This window comes from Carettochelys insculpta, chromosome 1 (assembly GCF_033958435.1).
Source record: "Carettochelys insculpta isolate YL-2023 chromosome 1, ASM3395843v1, whole genome shotgun sequence".
Taxonomy (NCBI): Eukaryota; Metazoa; Chordata; order Testudines; family Carettochelyidae; genus Carettochelys; species Carettochelys insculpta.
The window spans coordinates 185459086-185480453 of NC_134137.1; the positions used below are offsets into that span (position 1 = coordinate 185459086).

At 41.3% G+C, this 21368-nt stretch overlaps 1 protein-coding gene across 2 annotated transcripts in view; it reads right to left on the minus strand.

Annotated features, from left to right (window-relative positions):
- GABPA (GA binding protein transcription factor subunit alpha) overlaps positions 1-21368 on the minus strand; it is a 44562-nt gene that overhangs the window by 18306 nt on the left and 4888 nt on the right. For both annotated transcript variants that reach the window (XM_074997367.1, XM_074997376.1), the window contains exons 2-5: positions 21147-21245; positions 17286-17430; positions 10880-10964; positions 1490-1735 (exon numbers count right to left, since the gene is read on the minus strand). In XM_074997367.1, coding sequence (XP_074853468.1) covers positions 1490-1735; positions 10880-10964; positions 17286-17430; positions 21147-21223 — 553 coding nt within the window. In that variant the 5' untranslated portion in view covers positions 21224-21245. The remainder of the gene's footprint in view (positions 1-1489; positions 1736-10879; positions 10965-17285; positions 17431-21146; positions 21246-21368) is intronic.

Below are 21368 nucleotides of genomic sequence, written 5' to 3' on the forward strand. Positions count from 1 at the left end.
AGCCCAAAACTTCGAAATGGCCATGCAAATGGCCATTTCAAATTTACTAATGAAGCGCTGAAATACACATTAGAATGCTGGCACCCGCCGCACTTTGAAATTGACGGGGCTCGCAGCCCACCGAGACGGGGCTCCTTTTCTAAAGGACCCCAACAACTTCGAAATCCCCTTATTCCTAACAGCAAATAGGAATAAGGGAATTTCGAAGTTCTGGGGGTCCTTTAGAAAAGGAGCCCCATCTGGACGAGCCGCATGGCCGCAAGCCACATCCATTTCAAAGTGCGGCGGCTGCCAGCATTCTAATGAGGCGCTGAATATGTATTTCAGTGCTTCATTAGTAAACTTCAAAATGGCCATTTGCATGGCCATTTCAAAGTTTTGGGCTAGTGCAGACACAGCCTAAATGTTATTAGTATTATGGTGAAGGATATAACTTCTTCTCTTGCATTCTAGTATGGCACGAAATTTCAAAAGCTTTCTGTATCAATCCTTTATTTAACAATAAACCTAGTATAATGAAAGTGAATTCAGAAACGCATCTATGTCAAAGGGATCAACAAAAAAAGTAAATCAGAAGCCACTGCTTCAGTTATTTCTCTGACATCATGTTAAGAATATTGGCCAATTTAATACCCAATTCCTTAAAAGATATGTGACTGAATTTCTTTCTTTCCAAGTGCCAAATCCAAACAATGGCAAGAAAAGGTAAACAATCTGAAATTACTATGATTTATTTTGTGCCATCTTGGTTTATCATTTGGGCTTCATCAACAAGGCAAAAAAAAAAATCACTAAGCCTCTGGGAGTCTGTCTGTATATTGTAGATTGATCTCATGCATATTATTGGAGAGTACATCACAATGATTTAACACAGTTACTCTTCATCTATACAGTCCAGGGTACAAGTGTGGTATAGGTGTCAAGACAAAGTTTCAGGTTAGCTCTCGGAACAAATCATATGCTACAATGCTAGCACATTTAGTCTCTTCCATGGTGACTCTCTTGAAAAAATTATTTTAAAAATTAAGTACATTAGGTACTTAAATCTAAGTATGGGTTTTCATACAAATCTGATTATGCTAGCTGCTTGGCATTCTCTACTCCTAGAAGCTTTAACAGGCCTGAACTGGACACAAGGTCATTCATACAAAAACCTCTGTCAGGTTAAACTGTGTGCACGTATTTAAAAGAACTTTATGCTCTAGAAGAAGGGAAAACCCACAACATTTTAGTTTAAATACACTGTGGAAGAAACCAACCCTCTTCTGCCAGGGAACTATTAGATGTCATAGTCCAACTTCCTTTTTACTATTTGCACTATACTATTTGTACTCCTCACCATAGCATATGAAATATCCTCATGGTATCTGAGCACTTTAATAAATGATATCTTATAACTGAGAATCATTTGATGTTGGGTATTAAAAACATACAGACTATTCAACATGTCAAAGGGCTCACTGCAATTGAAAGTAAGAGTGTTTTTTACCGTAGGGTATTCCAAGGCGTTCCTGCTCCTTTCTGTAGCCTTCCAATGCTGCAGCCCATCGAGTCACTTGTTCAGAGGTCTCATCTGAAATTGTTGTAATGTGCTTTGTGCCATCTAGGGTTATCACTTGGGCTTCCTCAACCAGGTGAGCTTCAGCTTCAGCATGGTGGGCATCTGGATCGATTACTACCTCAACAGTTTCTACAGGTTTTACAATTTCAAGGATGTTTAACTTAGGCTCTATTCCTGTATATGGATGAAAATATGTAAGATAAAATATTTTTGAGCACTGTGAAAGCATTACAGGTTTCATTTAAATCTCAAATATACTATACACTATACACTAACAGAAAGCACCAGATAAAATTCACATCACATTTTCAGAAGTCTCAACACTATCAAGGATAACAAACTCAATGTGATAATTCTTCCTACCCTTCACTTAGCATGCAATTATGATTTAGTAAAGTGAACATAAAAAATTATGTCTCTTCACTCCACAATCCCATGTTTCAAATTCAAATTTTTATATATACCCACACACTCCTATGCAACTAGCAGTTGTGTATGTATACCTAAGGAACTATTATACTCATCCCATAAAGGAATATATTAGGTAAAAAACAGGCCTTGTCTTCAAAAAGTGGATATTTTTGAAGTGTCTTTGAAATAATTACATATGCTTTGATTAGCACCATTTTAAGATATCCTACAAAGGTATACCTACATTGAAGTAAAAGGCCTGCAGGATGACTGAAGGTGGCCCAAGTCAGCTGACTCAGGGTCATGGGGAACTGGATATTGGGCTAAAAACTGCAGTGAAGGCATTCAAGCTCAGGCTGATGTCCAAAACCTTAGAAGGAGATGAGTCTCAAGGGCCCAGGCTCCTGCCAAGCCTTGCAACTTCAAATCAATTGACCATATTTTTTTTATTGCAGCACAGAAGCACTCAAAGAGGAAATGTGATCTAGTGGATCAGAAGAGACTGGAACTCAGAATGCTTGAGCTCTAAATCCAGCTCTACCAGCGATTTGTTCTGTGGCTCTGGGTCAGACCCTCAACTCATTTTCAAGTGAAGAAGGTAAGCAGCGTTTATCTATTCTGCAGGCATGTCGAAGATGTCGGCTACACGCATGCCAGCACTTCAAAGTTTGACGCTCTGAAGTTGCCGCAGGGGACACTTAGCCTAATGAAGTGCTGCGTATTCACCGCAGCACTTCATTAGAAATCTCCCATCGCCCTGATTACCATGCCCCCATTTGAAGTTGGAGTCAAGTGTAGACAAGCCCCCTATGTTTCATTCCATGGACTCCCCTTCCTTCAAGCAACTGAACACAAACTACTTGTCTTTCCTTGTAAAAGGTTCTTAGTCTTTCAGCACCTTATTCATCATCTCTGATATGGTAATGAGACAATGACACCCATCTCCTCTGTACCAATGATGCCAGTCTTGGCTGCCCATTTTTCAAAAAGCACCTATGCACTCTGTCTCAGCACTTCAAGTCAATATCCACAATGCTTTTTTTCTCCTTCAAGTGGGTTTCTGCTATGTTGTCATAAAAACACCTCACCATTGCTGGGCAGAGAGCATGCTGTAATTACTGCACATCATGCCAACGAGAATCATCTCACATTACTTTATCATTCACTTTATACCTTCATATGGTTTACTGTACAAACCTGCTAGCTCATGTATATTAAGCTCCCTGAGGCAGCAACTGCCGCTTTATGTATGTACAGTGCTTGAGGTTTTTAAGTCCCGGCTGGACAAGGTCCTGGCTGGGATGACTTAGTGGGGGTTGATCCTGCTTGAAGCAGGGGGCTGGACTAGATGAACTCCTGAGGTCCCTTCCAGCCCTGTGATTCTGTGACATTTGTGTAGTGATATTAACACTAAAATAAGTTCATGTTTGCTCTTCTTTCTTAGGAGCATTAAGCACTACCTGTGAAAAGATGACAGAATTAGGAACAAGCACATGGACAGGGTAAGTACATTTTTCTACTGTCTTAAGCCTTCTGCCCAAACCCTTCAAGAAATATGGGGTAAAAACCATCATTGATGTTACAATACTTGATGAACCATGAGTTATGCTGACTAGTATTACATGTTATCTGCTAGTATTTCATTCTTGTCATTAATATTAAAGAGAACTGTATTTATCTCAATAAGTTGTTCTCAGGTTTAAATTAGCTGAAAGTAAGAAAATATCAATTACAAAACACCTTAACTCTAGACCTTCTAATTCATAGAATTTTTTATTCTTTATCTACAGTTTCCTTGAGGCATAGGAGAAGTGCTGAGTGTTATCCTTGGAAGTAAAGATTCTATTTCAGTGACAGGTCTCCCAGCCAACCAGGTATCATACGTGCAGGTGGAGATGGTTGATGTCTGGCTGGCAAACCAAGCCATTCTGCTGAGTGAGGAGTGTCGGAACAAGAGGGGAGCGATGAGGGCGGGATGCCTGGAGAAAAGCAGCAGCTCAAAGAACCAGGTTTGTCTGGACCATCGGGGTGCTAGGAAGATGACCCGAACTCCATCCCACCTTATCTTGACCATCACACCCTGAGTGAGGGGCATCAGTGAGAATGCATACATTAAAAGGTGCAGTCCATGTGATGCTGAATGTATCCTTTAGAAAAGTTCTGGCCTAATCCAAATCTGGAGCAAAGTAGGGGGCAGAGAGTGTTGGCAGATGTGTCCCAATACCTCCAACTGGGTGGTATAAGTGGGGACCCCCAGTGCTGTTGCCAGCTTTTTTGCTGTGGTAGGTAAGGATGCCTCGGCGTACCTTTCTCAGGAGGAATGTTTTCCTCTGAATCTGAGGAACTGGAAAAACCAGTTGCTGGTGTGTCACAGTAAGAGAGCCTCAGGCTATGCAAAAAGCTCTCAGTAGAGAAGTGCCTGGAGTGGAGGTAATAAACAGCTCCTCTGGAGAGGGGTGCTTCCTCAGTACCGGCTTCTCAGCGCTTCTCCCAGCATGCTCTGGAGAAGTGAAAGCAGGCACCAGGAGTGTGCTCTGGTCAATTACAGCTTACTTTGCTGAGCTGAGGCATAGGGACTGTCAGAGAGCCTCACTGCTTTAGGTAAGGAAGACGTGGACCTTTCCTTCTCTCCCCTCTTGGGTGAGGACACCTGGGCTGCCCCCTTAACTGCAGGGAGGGCGGCAGCATGGTGTTTTGAGGTGGTCCCTTTCACTGTCGGGAACACAGAGCCCAACGAGGCATATGACCTCTTCATGCCTCAGGGGGATTTACCCCCTTTGTAGGACTTGCCAATGCCAGAGCCCTGTCAGTGCTCTCAACCCAGTGGGAGGAGTCCGTTTGCTCTGCAGGAGCCAAAGCCTGCTCCATAAGCAAGACAGAGAGCTGCTGTTCTCTGGCTCTGCCGGATCGTTTTGAAAGGCTACTGCAGTGAGGACAGCCATCGGCTTTGCGTGGGTATCCCAAGCCCCGGACACAGCGCGAGTGGCCGTTTGACAGGAGTTGAGCCGGCACAGGCAGAGCGCTTTTTAAAGCCTAGGAAATCGGGCATGAGTAAGTGGCTGGCTGCACTTTAATGTGGAGCCAGCAAACGGCAGGGGCCATTAAAGGAGAAGCTGCTTCAGCAGCTCTCCTTGTTATCAGTTTCTTTTTTTTTTTTTTTTATTTTTAAACATTCAAAGTCTGATGTTTACTGACTCTGTTTAAAGACTCGTCTTATCTTAATTGATTGTCGGTTTTTCAGGGCTGAGGGAGTGAAAGTAAAATGCGAGTGGGGGGGCAAGAAGAGAACAACTGAGGAGACAGGTTGCCCACGCACGCGCAGTAGTTGTCACAGGTGTCTCGAGCCTCGGCTCTGTGCAGGTGGGCAGCAGCTGAGGGGCACTGCTGAGAAAATCTTCGGCCCGTGAGCAAAGCGGTAATGACACGCCTAAGATGGAGCACCTATGGGGACCCTCAAAGAGCTATATAAAATCAAGAGATAAATGTATGCCATTTGTTTCTTTAATCAGTAATCCAAAAAAGTAATGATTCTTATGTAACGTATCTGTCAGATAAAAACATCTGACATTTTAGATATCAATAAAACTTCTCAGATTTTAGATTACTTACCTAAACACGACTTGTGACATTTTTATATTTTATACAGCCCATTGTACGTTATACCCATCCTTTCATTTTTTTTTTATCTCTTTTCATAAATTATATATACACGAGTATTTTTATACTATATAGTACTTATTTGTGTTACAACAGCACGAAGGGGTGGCAAACAAGGATCAGAGTTCCATGCCAGTAGGTGCTTTACCAAGACAACACCTTCTCAGACAAGAGCAACAGGTAGATGAAACAGAAAACAGTTTAAGAGAATGAGGTACAAGTACAGAGATTATCCCATAAAATAAGCAATTCTCAGATCACTACTGCCTATTAATGGTCCAAAGAGGTGCATGATGCTGTACAGAATGGAAGATGACTAGTTGCACTCATGCACTGACCGTTGTTACAAAGTTGCAGGACATTTTATATGAAGTATGTCATGTAAGGTATTAATGGAAAAGTTTAAATCTGTTAAATATGATTATCCTATTTAAATTTAATATAGCACCACTGAATCTGAAGTTATGAATACTGGCTATACATGTATATTTCAAATACGTTCTGTTCTTGAGTGACACCCACAGACCAGCTATCCCTGTGCTGGACCAACCACCTATTGCTGGATTACACACATTAATGGCAACTGAGTAGACACAACTCACCTAGTGAGCCCCTCCTGCAGATATTTCAGAGAGCAGTGAGGCAATGGCTGCCCAATGATACAGCAAGCCATGTAAGGATATGTGATCTAAGACTCCACCTTCTACCAGTATTTTTCCATGCACTTATGCTGACTATTTCTTGGTCTTCAATCCTACTAAACTTCTTTAAACTCTGATTTCTAAAATCAAGGAAACTTTACACAAAGAACTGATGACTCCCTTTCTTTTGGGCAATCCAGAAAGACTTAATACAAGCCAGAAGGCTTACCATCACTGCTATCATTCTGACCTACAGACTCTGAAATCAACTGTAATGTATATGATTTCTTTAAGCATTTAATAATGTTCTTTTTCTTCCCTTTTTAAGTAATTCTTCAGTTAGTTTACTACAGATTTGCTGCAGCTTGGTATTCGGTGAGATCCTGAAAGCATATACTGACCTGGGCTGAAAGGCCAGCTCCATGGTGGTGGAAGAGCCTATTAAAAATTATTATCAAAACCAGAAATCACATTTCACAGATGCCTTGGCATGTGGCAAGTAAGCCAGGAGTTCGAATACATAAGGGGACCACGTTTTGGCTTCTTGTTAACTAGTGCAGTGACATGAGAGCTTATTTTTGTTGCTGGCTTGGTGATCTCTAATAACAGAGCAGCAAGAAGTCCTGTGGCACCTTATAGACTAACATATTTTGGAGCATAAGCCATTACTAGATGAGGGAGGTAACCTGGTGACATATGATGTAGAAAAAGCTGAAGTACTCAATGTTTTTTTTGCCTCTCTCTTCACAGACAAGGTCAGCTCCCAGATTACTGCATTAGGCAATGCAGTGTGGGAAGGAGCTGGGCAGCCCTCGATGGGAAAAGAACAGGTTAAGGACTGTTTAGAAAATCTAGACATACACAAATCCATGAGTCCAGATAAAATGCATCCAAGGCTACTGAGGGAATTGGCAAATGTCATTCCAGAACCTTTGGCCATTATCTCTGAAAACTCATGGAGATTGGAAGAAGTCCCAGATGACTGAAAAAAAGGGAAAAAGACAATCCAGGGAACTATAGACCGGTCAGCCTTACTTCAGTCCCCAGAAAAATCATGGACAGGATCCTCAAGTAATCCATTTTGAAGCACTTGGAAGAGGGGAAAGTTATTAAGAGTAGTCAACATGGATTCACCAAGGGCAAGTCACGCCTGACCAATACGATTAGCTTCTCTGATGAAATAACTGGCTCTGTGGATATGGGGAAGTCAATGGATGGGATATACCTTGACTTCAGCAAAGCTTTTGACAGTATCCCACACTATTCTTGCCCATAAGTTAAGGAAGTATGGATTTGATAAATGGACTGTAAGGTGGATAGAAAGCTCACTAGATAGCTGGGCCCAATGAGTAGCGATCAACGGCTCAATGTCTGGCTGACAGTCAGTTTCAAGCAGAGTGCCCCAGGAATCAATTCTGGGGCCGGTACTGTTCAACATCTTTAGTAATGACCTGAATGAAGGGATGGATTACACCCCCAGCAAACTTGCAGATGACACTAAGATGGGGGGACAGGTAGATACACTGGAGGGTAGGAATAGGGTTCAGGGTGACCTAGATAAATTGGATCATTGAGTCAAAAGAAATTTGATGAGGTTCAACAAGGACAAGTGCAGAGTTATAAAAATAGTCCCTTTAGAAATGTAATGACAGAAATTGCTCACATGACTATAAAACCAATTAAACAAAATCAGAGAACGCCCATGACAAAATATTTTCTGTATCATAAGAAAGTACAGTCATATGTAACATTTTTAAAGAAGCTAATTAAAGGGGATTTTAAACATTGTAAATTAACATTCGAAATGTAAGCAATGAACTCCTCTGCGTATTTATTACATGCAACGCTGTGATCTGTGGTTGAAAAAGTACTAAGCAACAGTTAGGTATCACTTGATCCTATCATTAAGCCATATTGCTGCCATTTGTGTCAATGGGACAAGATATGCTTTCAATTACTTAATGGCAAAAGTCAATTGAATTCATACTGGGCAAAACAGCAGATTTGGTTCTTTTATCTCACTTCCACCTAGATACAGGAAGTATATGGAAACAGAATATGGAAACATGAAAACATATGAAGTAGTACTGATATTTAAAGGGACTGATCAAGCAAATAATTTATCATGAAGAGTGTATGATACAAACATAAGATTTATAAACCACTTCAAGGATTTACATCAGTGATCTCAGAACTTTTTTTACAGTATGTGTGACTAGTATCTTTCTTTCTCCCCTTCATGTAAGGCAGAATTATATTAGGAACTTTAGGGTCAAAGACCTGTCTTTTGATCCCTCAAGATAATGGTAACAGGCATAATAAAGCTTTCAAAAATTCTTTTTCTAAAGAACTACTCACTATTATGAAAAAAATCAAACATTGTTTGTCAAATGACTTAATGCCAAAAGAAATGTGAATCTACTGCTTGATCCATAATGGAAACAAAGATCAAAGTGATGAACCAACTCTGTAGATGGATCAAATCATATGTAGTATTATTTTGAAGTAACTGCCTTAGACTAGCTTTTTGAAACGTTAAGTTAAAATAAATTTGCCAGATGTGTCTTTTCTTTCCACTGTACTCCTTTCAGCTATTGTTTAAGAAAACAGAGAAGCTCACATTTCCTCATTCACACAACATTCTAACACTGGAAGAAGAGATTTTGCTGCTAGGAATACACTTTAACATTAGTAAGAGTGTATACACATTCAAATTTTTATTCCTCAAACTTCCATTAAATGTCTGAATACATCAATTTGCACTTGATCACTCTTTTATAAACTATTTTTCATGAAGCATTTATGCACATCTAAATATTACTGATGAATCCACCATTTACCCCTGCTTTATACATGCAATTATTATAAATATAAATGTCTGTGTTTTCTTAACTTGCTTTGCACAATAAGGGCACAATCCTGTGAAACTGCCACAGGGCTATGTAGTTCCTATAACAAAACTGTGAAACAAGGCACAAGATATGGAAGTGAAACCATGGATGTAGGTACCACAGAAGGCTGGCAAGATTCTCCTGTTATGCCTCCTTCATTAGACACTCTGTAGGAAGCTATGGATTATTTATTGTGGACTCCAGGAGCTGATGTGGCAAATCAGGTGGCAGCTCCCCATCTGCGGCGGACGGGGGGGCATGCTGGGGAGGCCACACCAGCCTAGCCAAGCTGGAGTGCCACCACACACTGTGGACAGGGAGCCAGGAACCAGGGATGCTCTGGCTCAGCTGGAGCCCCCACTGCATGCAGCACACGTAGGGCTGCCACAGACAGGGACTACTCCCGCTGGACTGGAATGCCCTAACCCACAGTACTCCTGGGCCAGGCTGCTGCAGACTGAGACTGCTCTGGAGTGACCCCCTGCTCGCAGCAGTGCAGTGGGCAGGTATGCTCCAGCCCAGCTGCAGCAGCCCTTGTCCATGGCAGGGGGGCCACTCTACCCCAGCTGGGCTGGACTGACCTCCCCAGCTCGCCCTCCAACTGTTTAATGGTTAACTGGTTAAACCCAACGTTTAACGGGTTAACGCATTAAACGGAATTTTACATCCCTACGTTTAATCACTCAAGAAGTAAGCTCAAGTTATACCAGTGAGTCTCTCAGTTAGCAAGCGGCAATTCTATTTCATTTGACCAGATATTTTGTCCCACATGAGACAAACAACTGCTTGTCTTCAGTGAATGTACGCTACTGCTTGTGCTCACATGTACGCTACTGCCAACTTCCACCTTGTCACCGTCCCACCAGTTTTCTGATTTAACATTTATAGGAAGATTCTAATGGAGACAAACATATTTTGGCAGCAGAAATATCTGTCCATGAAAAATGTTAACTGTCATTCTATAAACCTATGGTGTACAATGAAAAAATCAGCCCATAACAGCATGAATAGGGCCCTACCAAATCCATGAAAAATTAAGTCACGGACTATGAAATCCAGTCTCGTGTGCTTTTACCCTATACTATACAGATTTGATGGGAGAAGCCAGCATCAAAAGGGAATTCTCTGTGTGTGTGTGCACGCGCATGCGTGCGTATGCATGCAAGTCACAAAATTATTTTTGCAAGAGGGGTCATGGCATTGTCACACTTCTGCTCTGCCTTCAAAAATGGTCATCCTCTATCTTCAAAGAACAGCAGTTGTTACCTGAGCATTCAGTTTTGAAGGCAATGCCCCACTGGCAGCAGTGCAGAAGCAAAGGTGGCAATGACATACCATGCCATCCTTCCTTCTGCACTGCTGCTGGTAACTGCTCTGCCTTCAGAGCTGGAATCCAAATGAGCAGCTGACAGTGCCTTACCAGCAGCAGTGCAGAAGTAAAGGTGGCAGTACCAAAACCCTCCTACAATAACCTTGCAACCCCCACACAGCTCCTTTTGGGCCAGAATTCCTACTATTACAATATCAGGCAATTTCATATTTAAACAGCTAAAATAATGAAATTCCACAACTGTGGAATTGACCAAAATGGATCATAAATTTGGTAGGGATCTAAGCATTAATAGTACAGTTATATTTTTAATCCTAGTTAAAAATGGTAATGCATGAACATAAATGGCTTACCTTGAATGTCAGCAAATAAAATGGTAATTGCTTACCTTGCCGGGATATTACTTGTACACTAAGCTGGACTGTTCCATCTGTCTTTACTCCTTGATCAAAGAGGCTGCGATCTGGATCCAACTTGATACAAGGATAAAATTTTTTAAAATTACTAGATTTATAATTAAATGGTTTCATAACATTATCTTGTATTTTCAGTTGAAAACTCTGTACGTTTATGTTGGGGCAGAGGTCTGCCACATGGAGCTCCAGAGCCACATACAGCTCTTTGAGAACTTTGTGGCTTCTGACACTGTAATTGCTAAGTGAAAAAAAATAACCCTCCTGATTATTTTGGATAAATAGTGAACTTCTAAAAGCCCAACAATGAACAACACATGTCTAAATAGCAAATGATATGTGATCTTGAAACGCTGGGTAACTCCCCCTTTAATATGTGCAGTACATTGTGGCTTATGATACTCTATCTGTGCTTTGATCGTGTTGCTAATAAAGACTTGATTTTGAAAAGGAAAAGGAAATTTGTGGCTTTCCTGCTGTGAAGGGCAACACACATTTTAAGAAAGAAAGCAAACTAAATGTGAAGTAAAACTGGCATAATTAAAGTGGGTTCAGGAGTGAAAGTCAGAAAGACAGTAGTACAAACACACACTTAAAGTGTGACGAAAGATTCCGTATAAAGTGTGTGAACTTCCTGCAGCAGGTATGCACCAAACTGTTCTTAAAATAGGAGTTACAAAAAGAATGATTTGATTATATTTATTAAGAACCGTCTCCTATTCACATGTGCTGTGGCTCTTGAATTATCGAGTTCTTGACAAATTTGAAAAAAAAAAAAAAAAAAAAAAAAAAAAAAGGCTCTTCTTGCTATTTTGGTTGCTGACCCCTGTGTTAGGGCTTCACAATACTTGCTTAACTAACTAAAACTATCAAATATTTTTAAACAAAGATTGCAAATAGTTTAAGACTTAATCTCCAATAGTGCATGCAGTAGTGTACAAGTTATAGCAGACATGGTCTTTAACCAATGAAATTTGAAATCTAAAGAAGAAAAATTACTCCATTCTGTAGCTCCTCGTAAAAAATAAATACACAGAATTTGTCAACCTACAATGTAGTCGTTTTCAAAGGAAATTAACTATAAGCTGTGTAAAAGACCTCAGATACGCCATAGGGGAAATAAAAAGGCCAACTATAAACAACGGACTGTCAAAATGCACAAAGTAAAAAGGAAAAACATCTCTCTCTATAATCTAAGGTGGTAGCTGTAATAATACATAAGTGTGATATTTAATTTGACAGTGTCCTTTTAATATGAATATTGTTGCATAAAGCCTCCGCTCAGTCCATTACAATGCAGCTTTGCTCTGTAGCAGCTGCTAGGTCTGTACAGTAAACCCCACTTTATATGAATTCAGCATATGCGTTAATTGTATTAACGCAAATGTTAAATCCCAGGCTCCAGCCGCCTGCTTCTGCAGCTGGGGGATGCGAGTGGCTGGAGCTGGAGGGCACGGCTGCTCCCTGGATTCCCCCAAATGGGGGAAGCTAGGGACAAGCTGCGGAGCTGCTCCTTTCAGCGCTCTGCCAGCTGCTCCAAATGCTGGAGCTGGCGGCGGAGTGCTGAAAGAAGCAGCCATGCAGCTTCCCCCAGCTAGGGGAAGCCAGGGATGCTGCTGCTGGGAGGAGCCGGGGGGGGGGGGGGCATGAGCCCCTCAGCCCCAGGGAGCCAGGTGCAGCAGCCTGATCAGTTTCCCATCTCCTGAAAACAGCAGGGAGCCACGAAACTGATCAGGGCTGAGGGGCTTCTCCCACCGCCTCCTTCCTCTTCCCTCTCTCCTCCTCTGAGCCCCTGGGTAGCCAGGAGCCTGCTCTGGAGCGCCCCATTGTCCCATTAGCAGTAGTGCCTGGCTCCTGGGGGCTCAGAGGAGGGGGGAAAAAGGGGGAGGTGGGGAGAGGAAGCCCCTCAGCCCCGGGTAGCTGGGAGCCAGGTGCAGCAGCACCTGACCAGTTTCCCAGCTCCTGCAAGCAATGGGGAGCTGGGTAATTGACTAGGCACTACTGCGCCTGGCTCCCCACAGCTGGACAGGAGTCTGGAAAGTGACCAGGTGCCACTGCACCTGGCTTCAGGCTCCCAGGGGCACAGAAGAAGATGGAGGGGTCCCCCTCGCCCCAACTTAGTGAAATTTGAGTTACGCAGGTGTTGTGAGGAACGCAACCCCCACGTAACTCAGGGTTTTATTGCATTAAGTATTATAAGTTGAACCTCTCCAATCCGGAACTCTCTCATTCAACAACATGCGCAATCCAGCATGGTTTTTGCTAGCCAGACAACCACTAATCATGGATATGGCCAAGTTTCCTGTGGTTCCATAAAGTTTGTTTAAACACACCAGTCCTGGCTCTCACTGTTCTGTGCTGTTATTTGGCTGTAATTTATCCCCAAATGTCATCTAAGAGCCCCGTAAGCAGTGGAAGTGTTGGTAATGTGCTAGACAATATTGACCTCCCACGGTCTGGTAAATTCTCTTGTTCGGCACTAGTCATGTGCAGAGGAAACTGGACAAGAGAGGTTCAACTCTAAGTTAGTAAGAAATTGTTTATAGATACCATAAGTCTGTAAGAATTCCTGGATGTTCCTTTTTAAAAGAAATTGATTTCTCTGAAGTGAGCTTTCCTTCACGTGTGTGAGGAAAGTGTGACTGTGGCTGTGTGTGCAACAGAATCAGTCTCTGAAGCCAGCCTGTCTAGACATCCAGCTGCCAGCAGCACTTCAACGGCCAGAGAAAAATACAAGCAGAGTCCTGCAAAAGGACCCACTCAAGAAAGAGGCCCTATCAAGAGGCTATTTAAGTCCCATCTGCTGTTAGCTGATGGCTCATGGTCATACATGTCCTGGGGCAGTGGGACAAGAACTATGTACTCAAACATATAAAAAGATGGATGCAAAGCTATAGGGAGAATATATCTTGCCATCACCACTCTGCAGGAGTTAGTCTCTCCTGGCTGTGGCGGCAAGAAGAAGCCCAAGGCCCTGGACCCCAACCTGTCCCCCCAGGATGAGTGATACTGACTGCTCCCAAGTACTACACTGACAAGAGAGCAAACTGACAGGGGTGGGGGTGTACATACAATCACCTCGCTGCCCCAGATTCATTACTGCAGGCAGACACATGCTATACCTTGGCTTTCTGGGCTATCCCTATGCAACTCTTCACCTGTGTGAGTTCACCTGTGTAAGTGTATGAGTGTAGGAGGTTATGAGGGTGTGTCCTTGAAAGTTAGACCCTCTTTTTCGTTTAATCCAACAGTGGTATGTAATAAAATACGTTTCAGTGTAAGCCTGGGGTGGTCTCCAGTGAAAACAACAAATACTTAATTCTACGTAATAGTTGCTCTCCACATCAACCAAAGAAAACTGTCTAGACAACCACTGCTTCCTCAGCTACATGCCTCTGAAATATTACATCATTCCACATTGACAGTGACTGAGTCATTCTTCAACATACAACATAACCCTTATTGTTATAGTAGTATCTTTGTCTCTTGTACACATCAAACTTTCTGCAGGAAGCCATTTGTTTCACTCGACAGTATATAATAAAGCAGTGTTACTGATTTGTTCAATATAACAGAATTCAAAGTAGCATCTCACTCACCAGGCACTGTGTGGAATCAGCTGGGAGCTATTTCCATTACAGACCAATATACAGAAGAGACAGAGAGTAGTGACTGGAGCTAGTAGCCTTAACCTGCTATAATTGTTAATGAGAACCAGCTAAAAGAGGCATGGGCTAACTACACCCCGTGGTCTGCATTAAGCCCATCTTAACACTTCTGTCTGGCCTGACTTGACTCCTGGCAACTTACATGGATCAGCAATCTGTGGCTCTGACACCACCTGCAGCTTTTTGATTGCCCCCTCACCATCTCCTGGCCACTACTAAAAGTCCTGGCATGCAGCTAGACACTCAGGCAGGCAGGCAGGCAGGGTGGCTGCCTGCCTGCCTGCCATGACCCCACACCATTCCTGGAAGCAGCTGGCATGTCTCTGTGTATCCCTGGCTTCACGTACTGCTCACAGCACCAACACCTTCCTTCCAGCTTCCACTGGCCAGAAACTTATGTTTGTAGGCATGGACAGCACATGGAAACCTGCTGCCCCCTCCTTTAAGGGGGTGCACTGAGGTATGCCAACAGCAGCTGGTTGTTTCTGAGAGTGGCATGGTGTCACGGCATTTGGGCAGCCTACCTGAGCTCTGCTGTGCACCCCAACCCTCTGCCCCAGGACAGAATCCCTTCCTGGATCCAAGCTCCCTCCCAGAGCCTGCCCTGCAGTCCTTGCTCTAGACTGGAGCTCCCTCCTGCACTCAAACTCCCTTGTAGCTCTGCACTCACTCTATTAATACAGTAGAAATGTGCAGCCTGTGACCACATATCAAAATTCGTAGAGCACCCTCCCTATGAAAATTACTGCTCAACCTTAAATTAGAGGCAGCTTCTATCAGATCATGACCACTGACATCAATGAGACTATCTTTAGTTCTGTTTTCACCTCTGCATCCCCAGCAGAGGAAAAATTGTCCCCTCCTCCCAAATCCCACTTTAAAGTGCTGGTAATTTTTCAACATATTCTGGGACATAACATTGTGAGGTCTACTACAGAGAAGCATTTCCACCATAAGGGAATAATTAACTATGTTTTGGCTCAGAATGGAACCTTATCCTTTCCCTTCTTTTTCATCATTGTATCAAATAAGGGGACACCTTCACTACAAGTGCTCCAGCTATGTCACTGTGGCACTTCAGTGTGGATACTCACAGGAGAGGTCTTCCTGACGCCATAGTTAACTTGTGATAATTTGTAATAGACATTTCTAAGCCTGACTTTTTATTACACAAAGAATCTCTATGTTACATTCTTTGACAATAAACCTAGGTAGACTATAGATTATAGGAAAAACAGACAACCTTTCCTTTTTCTGTCTTTATAGCAGGATTTGAATGAAAAACAAAAGAAAGTATTTGCTAATCCTGCACTGTGTCTTTTGGGAAAATTATACTTATTTTGTAATCTTTTAAAAATACTGTCTTAGGAAAAAAAACTCTGAACAAGTACAACTTCACCTACAATTGTTGCCTATGGGATTTTTGATCAATAAAGGTAAGAAAGGTATGGATAGATACATAATCCATGTTTTCTTTCTATGAAAACAGGAGGGTGATTTCTCAACACTAGGAATGTTACTCCTACATCAAACCTTTGTTAAGCCACTCCTATTCTACAGATGAAGAAATACATAAGAACATAAGAATGGCCATACTGGGTCAGACCAAAGGTCCATCGAGCCCAGCATCCCATCTGCCGACGGTGGCCAATGCCAGGTGCCCCAGAGAAGGAGAACGGAAGACAATGATCAAGTGATTTATCTCCTGCCATCCATCTCCTGCCCTTGTTCTGAAGGCTAGGGCACCATACTTTATCCCTGGCTAATAGCCATTTATGGACCTAACCTGCAAAAATTTATCAAGCTCTTTTTTAAACCCTAATAGAGTCCTGGCCTTCACAGCCTCATATACATGATATACATACATGATAATAACTATGCAGGCAGAAATTCAGTGAAAGTGCCAGAATATATAGCTCCCATGCAATCAATCATCGGGGACAGCAAATACGTCTCACATACTCTCTGTTAAATATCTCTCTTACTATCCCACCAAGGCTGAAGTAAAGTGATGTCAACGTACGCCAGTAACATTGCCTGGAACTCTGGAGATTCTTTAAATATTAACAATATTAGAAGGAAATTAGAAAGGTTACTAAGTCTTTATTTAATGGTTGCATCATTTAAGCTTTACAATAATTATAGCGAAATCAAATCATATTGAATTTCAAAAATTATCACCCAAGAAATCATGTGGTAACCATCTACTTCAGAAATGTACATTCAAAAAAATCACAATATGACTTGTAAAAATCAGAAAACAGAAAGCAACGTTGCATAAAACTTGTACGGCTTCTAAATTCAGAAAACCTGAAAAAGGATGACTTGCACAGGCCCCATAAAGCAGCAAAAGTTTCACATAAGTCAAATCACTTGACTTATGAGACACTGAGAAATAGGTTCCAAGGTACGCTAATTTTCTACCAAAATCAGTAAGACTTCTGCTACTTTATTTGCATGTCTGGTATGACCCTAGAACTTTGAGTTTTATTTGCAGTAAGTTCATAATTAATGGGTACATATTAAACAGTATGAAGCTGAGGAGGCTAACATTTTGTAACATTAGACTCTCAACTGTAACCAAATTAACATACTGAGGAGTGAGATCCCTTATAAAAACACTAGACTGGACGGAGAAAACTGAATACAAAGAACTATTCACAGGGCATAGTTTGATCTCTTGGAAGTAGTATTCCATCACTCCATGTTTTACCTGGATATCTTGCAGGCAGATTTCATGTGCATCCAAGGAACACTGAAGTCTTGGTTCCAACAGCTTCTTAAGATTTCCCACCGGTTCATTGATGTCAATAGCCTGACTCACAAATTCTGCTGTGGTGTACGTCTGCTCCACGATGCTTAACACACCAAGAGATTAAAGAATTGATCATTAATTGAACATTAAACAAAACAATTTTGAAAATGCACTCATTTACAGTGATAAAAGCTATAGCTAGTTTAAAATACTGAAGATTATCAGTGTGAAAGTGAATGTTTACACCAGAAATTTTAATATATCGAAAACCCTGCTGAAGGTATGCTTACACAGCTTGCGGCAGCAAGCTTCCCAGCTTGGGTTTGCAGCACTCAATCCTTAGCACTCTAAATACAGTTATAGAGTACTGGCTCTGAAGCCTAGAAAGGGTGGGATGAGCAGATGTTTTTACTCAATGACAGTCTGGTCTTTTCCCCCAAGTGGTTCCACTTAATTTAAATCCAGCAATGCATGTGAATAGTTAGTACTAGAAGTAATTTAAAAGACTCTGATTTGCAAGTCTGGACTTGTCCTACATTTAATATTCCATCTCAAACAGCTTGTTGGTACTTAAAATGCACCAGCTATTTTTGAACAAAATAAATTGTAATTAAGTAGCTTTTAAGCGATTTATCTTTTTATGAACAGTGACTAGACTACTGCAATGTTTCTGAAGTGCTGTTTGAAATAAGAATTTTAAAGGGCTTTTTTTTTTTTTTTTTATAATGTTGCTATTTTTTGAACATCTTCTTCTATTTGCCCTGCTATATACCATTACAAATAAAATCTGAAACAGATATTAAAATTGGCAGCTGTCAGAGACAAAAACAGTAAAATGTTTAAAAATACACCATTTTTCAAAACAAGAAATCTGCCAAAAAATACCTCCCCTCCAAATATGTTGACTAAAAAAGTCATGTAAATAAGTCAGAAGTGATAGAAATGGTCACTTCCTGCACTCTCCAAAGGTTGCCAACTGGCATAACTGACTTAGGAACAGAATTTAAATGACTTGTCAACAGTTAAATAAGAGATTTGGTGCAGCAACAGGAGCAGAACCCTGACATCTGAAATGCTAAGACAATACAACTAACTGAGTCAATTTCTTGTACAAATCTCTAATTAGTTAGAAAAACTGTAAAACAAGGATAACACTTGCTCTATTCTGTATTTTGTTTTACGATTACCAAATTTTAAAAAAAGAAGATAAGTGCGATGAAAGCAGAAATGGAAATACCCACATATTTAGCTGGGGTGATACATAACTGATCATGTAAGCTGCTCTGTGGGTAGGCAAATTTCTGCATGCACACATAGCCCAACATATCCTTTTGTTTTGTTTTTGTTTTTTAAAAAGCATTATATATTTCCATGGAAACAAAATGAAAAAGAATAGTCTTTGAGAGGAAAAATGCAAGAATCAAGACACTAAGAAGTGCCAAAAAATCATCTTGTTCAAAAACCCGATTAGTGGATTGCCCCTCTATCATTTACAAAATTCAAGCACTTAAAATCAAGGAAGTGAAATAGTTAATTACATCATGGCTACATCTACACTAGGGGGAAACTTCAAAATGGCCATGCTAATGGCCAAACAGGAGAATACTAATGAGGCACTGAAATGAATATTCAGCACCTCATTAGCATGCTGTGGGCTGCAGCACTTCAAAAGCACCGCGTTTCGATCTCACATGGCTTGTCTTTGAAAAGCACCCCTGTGTAGACGAGCCACAAGCAAGCAAAACGCGGCACTTTCAAAGTGCTACAGCTGGCAGCATGCTAATGAAGCGCTGAATATTCATCTGAGCGCCTTATTAGTATTCTCCAATTTGGCTATTAGCATGGCCATCTTAAAATTTCCCCCTAGTGTAGACATAGCCCATAAGTTTTACACTGCCCATTTCAGTCTGTTCATAAAATGAAGATTTTAATCACAAAACATGCATGACCGTTACAAAATATCGTTATCAGTTAAGCCACACAAAATCCTTGTTAAATGTTATGTTTAAAATGGCACTATGACCAGCCACATATAAAAAGTCACAAATACATATTTTTATATTAGGATACAGGCTGAACATCTCTGGTCCAGGACCCTTCGGTACCAAACAAGAGAATCTGGAGAATGAGGAGAGGTCAATATTGTCTAGCAGTATTACCAACACTTCCACAGTTTACTGTGCTCTTAGAAGACATTTGGGGTAATTACAGCTAAATAACAGCACAGAACACTGAGAGTCAGGACTGGTGTCTGAAAACAGTCTTTATGGGACCAGATAAAGAAGAAACTTGGCCACTTCCACGATAAGTAGCCATCCAGCTAACTAAAATCAGCCAGACCACGTAATGATACAACAGAGAAGTTCAAACCATACATCAAAAATCATTTCACCTGTCACATTTAAACTTGTTATGCTATGATAAAATAAATATTTCATTATATCCAAAATCTGAGCCATCTAGGTAAACGGATTAATACCAGGATGTGTAATCAATGGTTATTCGGGACTATATAATTACCTAACAATTCAAAATTACTGGCATTTTTTTTGACTTTGAAAGCCCTTCTGGTATCCAAGGAACTACTGCAGAATATTAATAAACGTGGGTATGTGTTATGATGGTGGCACCATTAAAGCAACAACAATATATGTCCATAACCAGATTCCAGCTCTCCGCTGCACTCACACCACCAAGCTGAATGCTCTGGAAACTCCTCTTTAATACAGAAAAGGGATGGAATGTTGGAATCGGAAGGTTCCATATCAGTTGAAAAACAGAGAGAAAGTGGAACCACCCATCTGTCCTCCTGCTCCTGCCCGTTGACAGGAGAGCAAGGGGATAAGTGCGAACAGGAGCATGACAACAATACAGCACCAGCAACGGTGAAGAGGAGAAAGAGAAGAAGCTAACAGACTAGGGAAACAGAAAGAACTTAGAAATCCACTTGGCAGGTAGGAGTAGTGACTTGGAACTGGGTAAGAGTTGAATTGCTACCTTTTTTAGCTAAATAATTTTTCCTCCCTTTAAATCTCCAAGAAGTCTTTGAGGAAAATAGTCCTGGGAGGTGTAAGTGGGGTTCAGTGCAACAGCATTCAGGCATTTATACAGAGCACTGCAGTGACTCACTTGCAGTCACAGCTTCCACATCAGATCAGGGTATCCTGCCTCACCTTGGCACAAGTCTAAAAGCTAGTATGTAGTAAGGACAGATAACAGGATGCAGACTATTAGCCAGGATGGTCAGGCACGACTACATGCTCTGGGTGTCCAGAAGTCTGAATTGTAAAAACTGGAACTGGACAACAAGGGGTGGACCACTTGACAATTGTCCCATCATGTTCATTCCCTCTAAAGCAACTGGCTCTGGCTACCCTGGAGCTAAATGAACTATTAGGGTATGTCTATGCTTATGGTGAGTTCAACACACTGTGATCAATCCTCTGGAGTTAGATTTTGCCACATCAATGAAGATGTGGCAAAACTACTGTCTCTGAGCTTGGCCATCAACCCTGGTACTCCATGCTGCCACATGGAGTAAGGGATGTCAGCACGAGCCCAAAGAGCCCTGATTTGCATTGGAGAACACAGTCAATCCTGGCACATCAACTCTAGCTACGCTAATGGTGTAGCCATTTGGCTGTGCTGGGTCAGACTTTCTTATGTTCTTAAATAAGAGCTCAGTCTTCTTTCTGCTAAATACAAACATAAGACAGATTGATTTCTGCAGGCGCAGGACATAATTGATAAAAAATGTCTATTATTTTCAGCTTGAGTGATACTAGTAGTAAGCAATACTGAATGATTGTAAGCACATACCTTTCTTCAGTGCACTCCTGTTTCTCAGTCCCATCAATTTCTATTTCTATCAGCTCCTCTGCATCTCTTTTAGTCATGGCTAAAAAGTCACAAAAAGGCCTGCAAAAGAAAAATTGTTAAAGTAGTTTCACAAATTATAGGGAAGCAAAAATCTGAGCACTATAATTTCACATCAAAAATAATTTCCTAATCATATTTATATAAAAATATTTCCAGCTATTA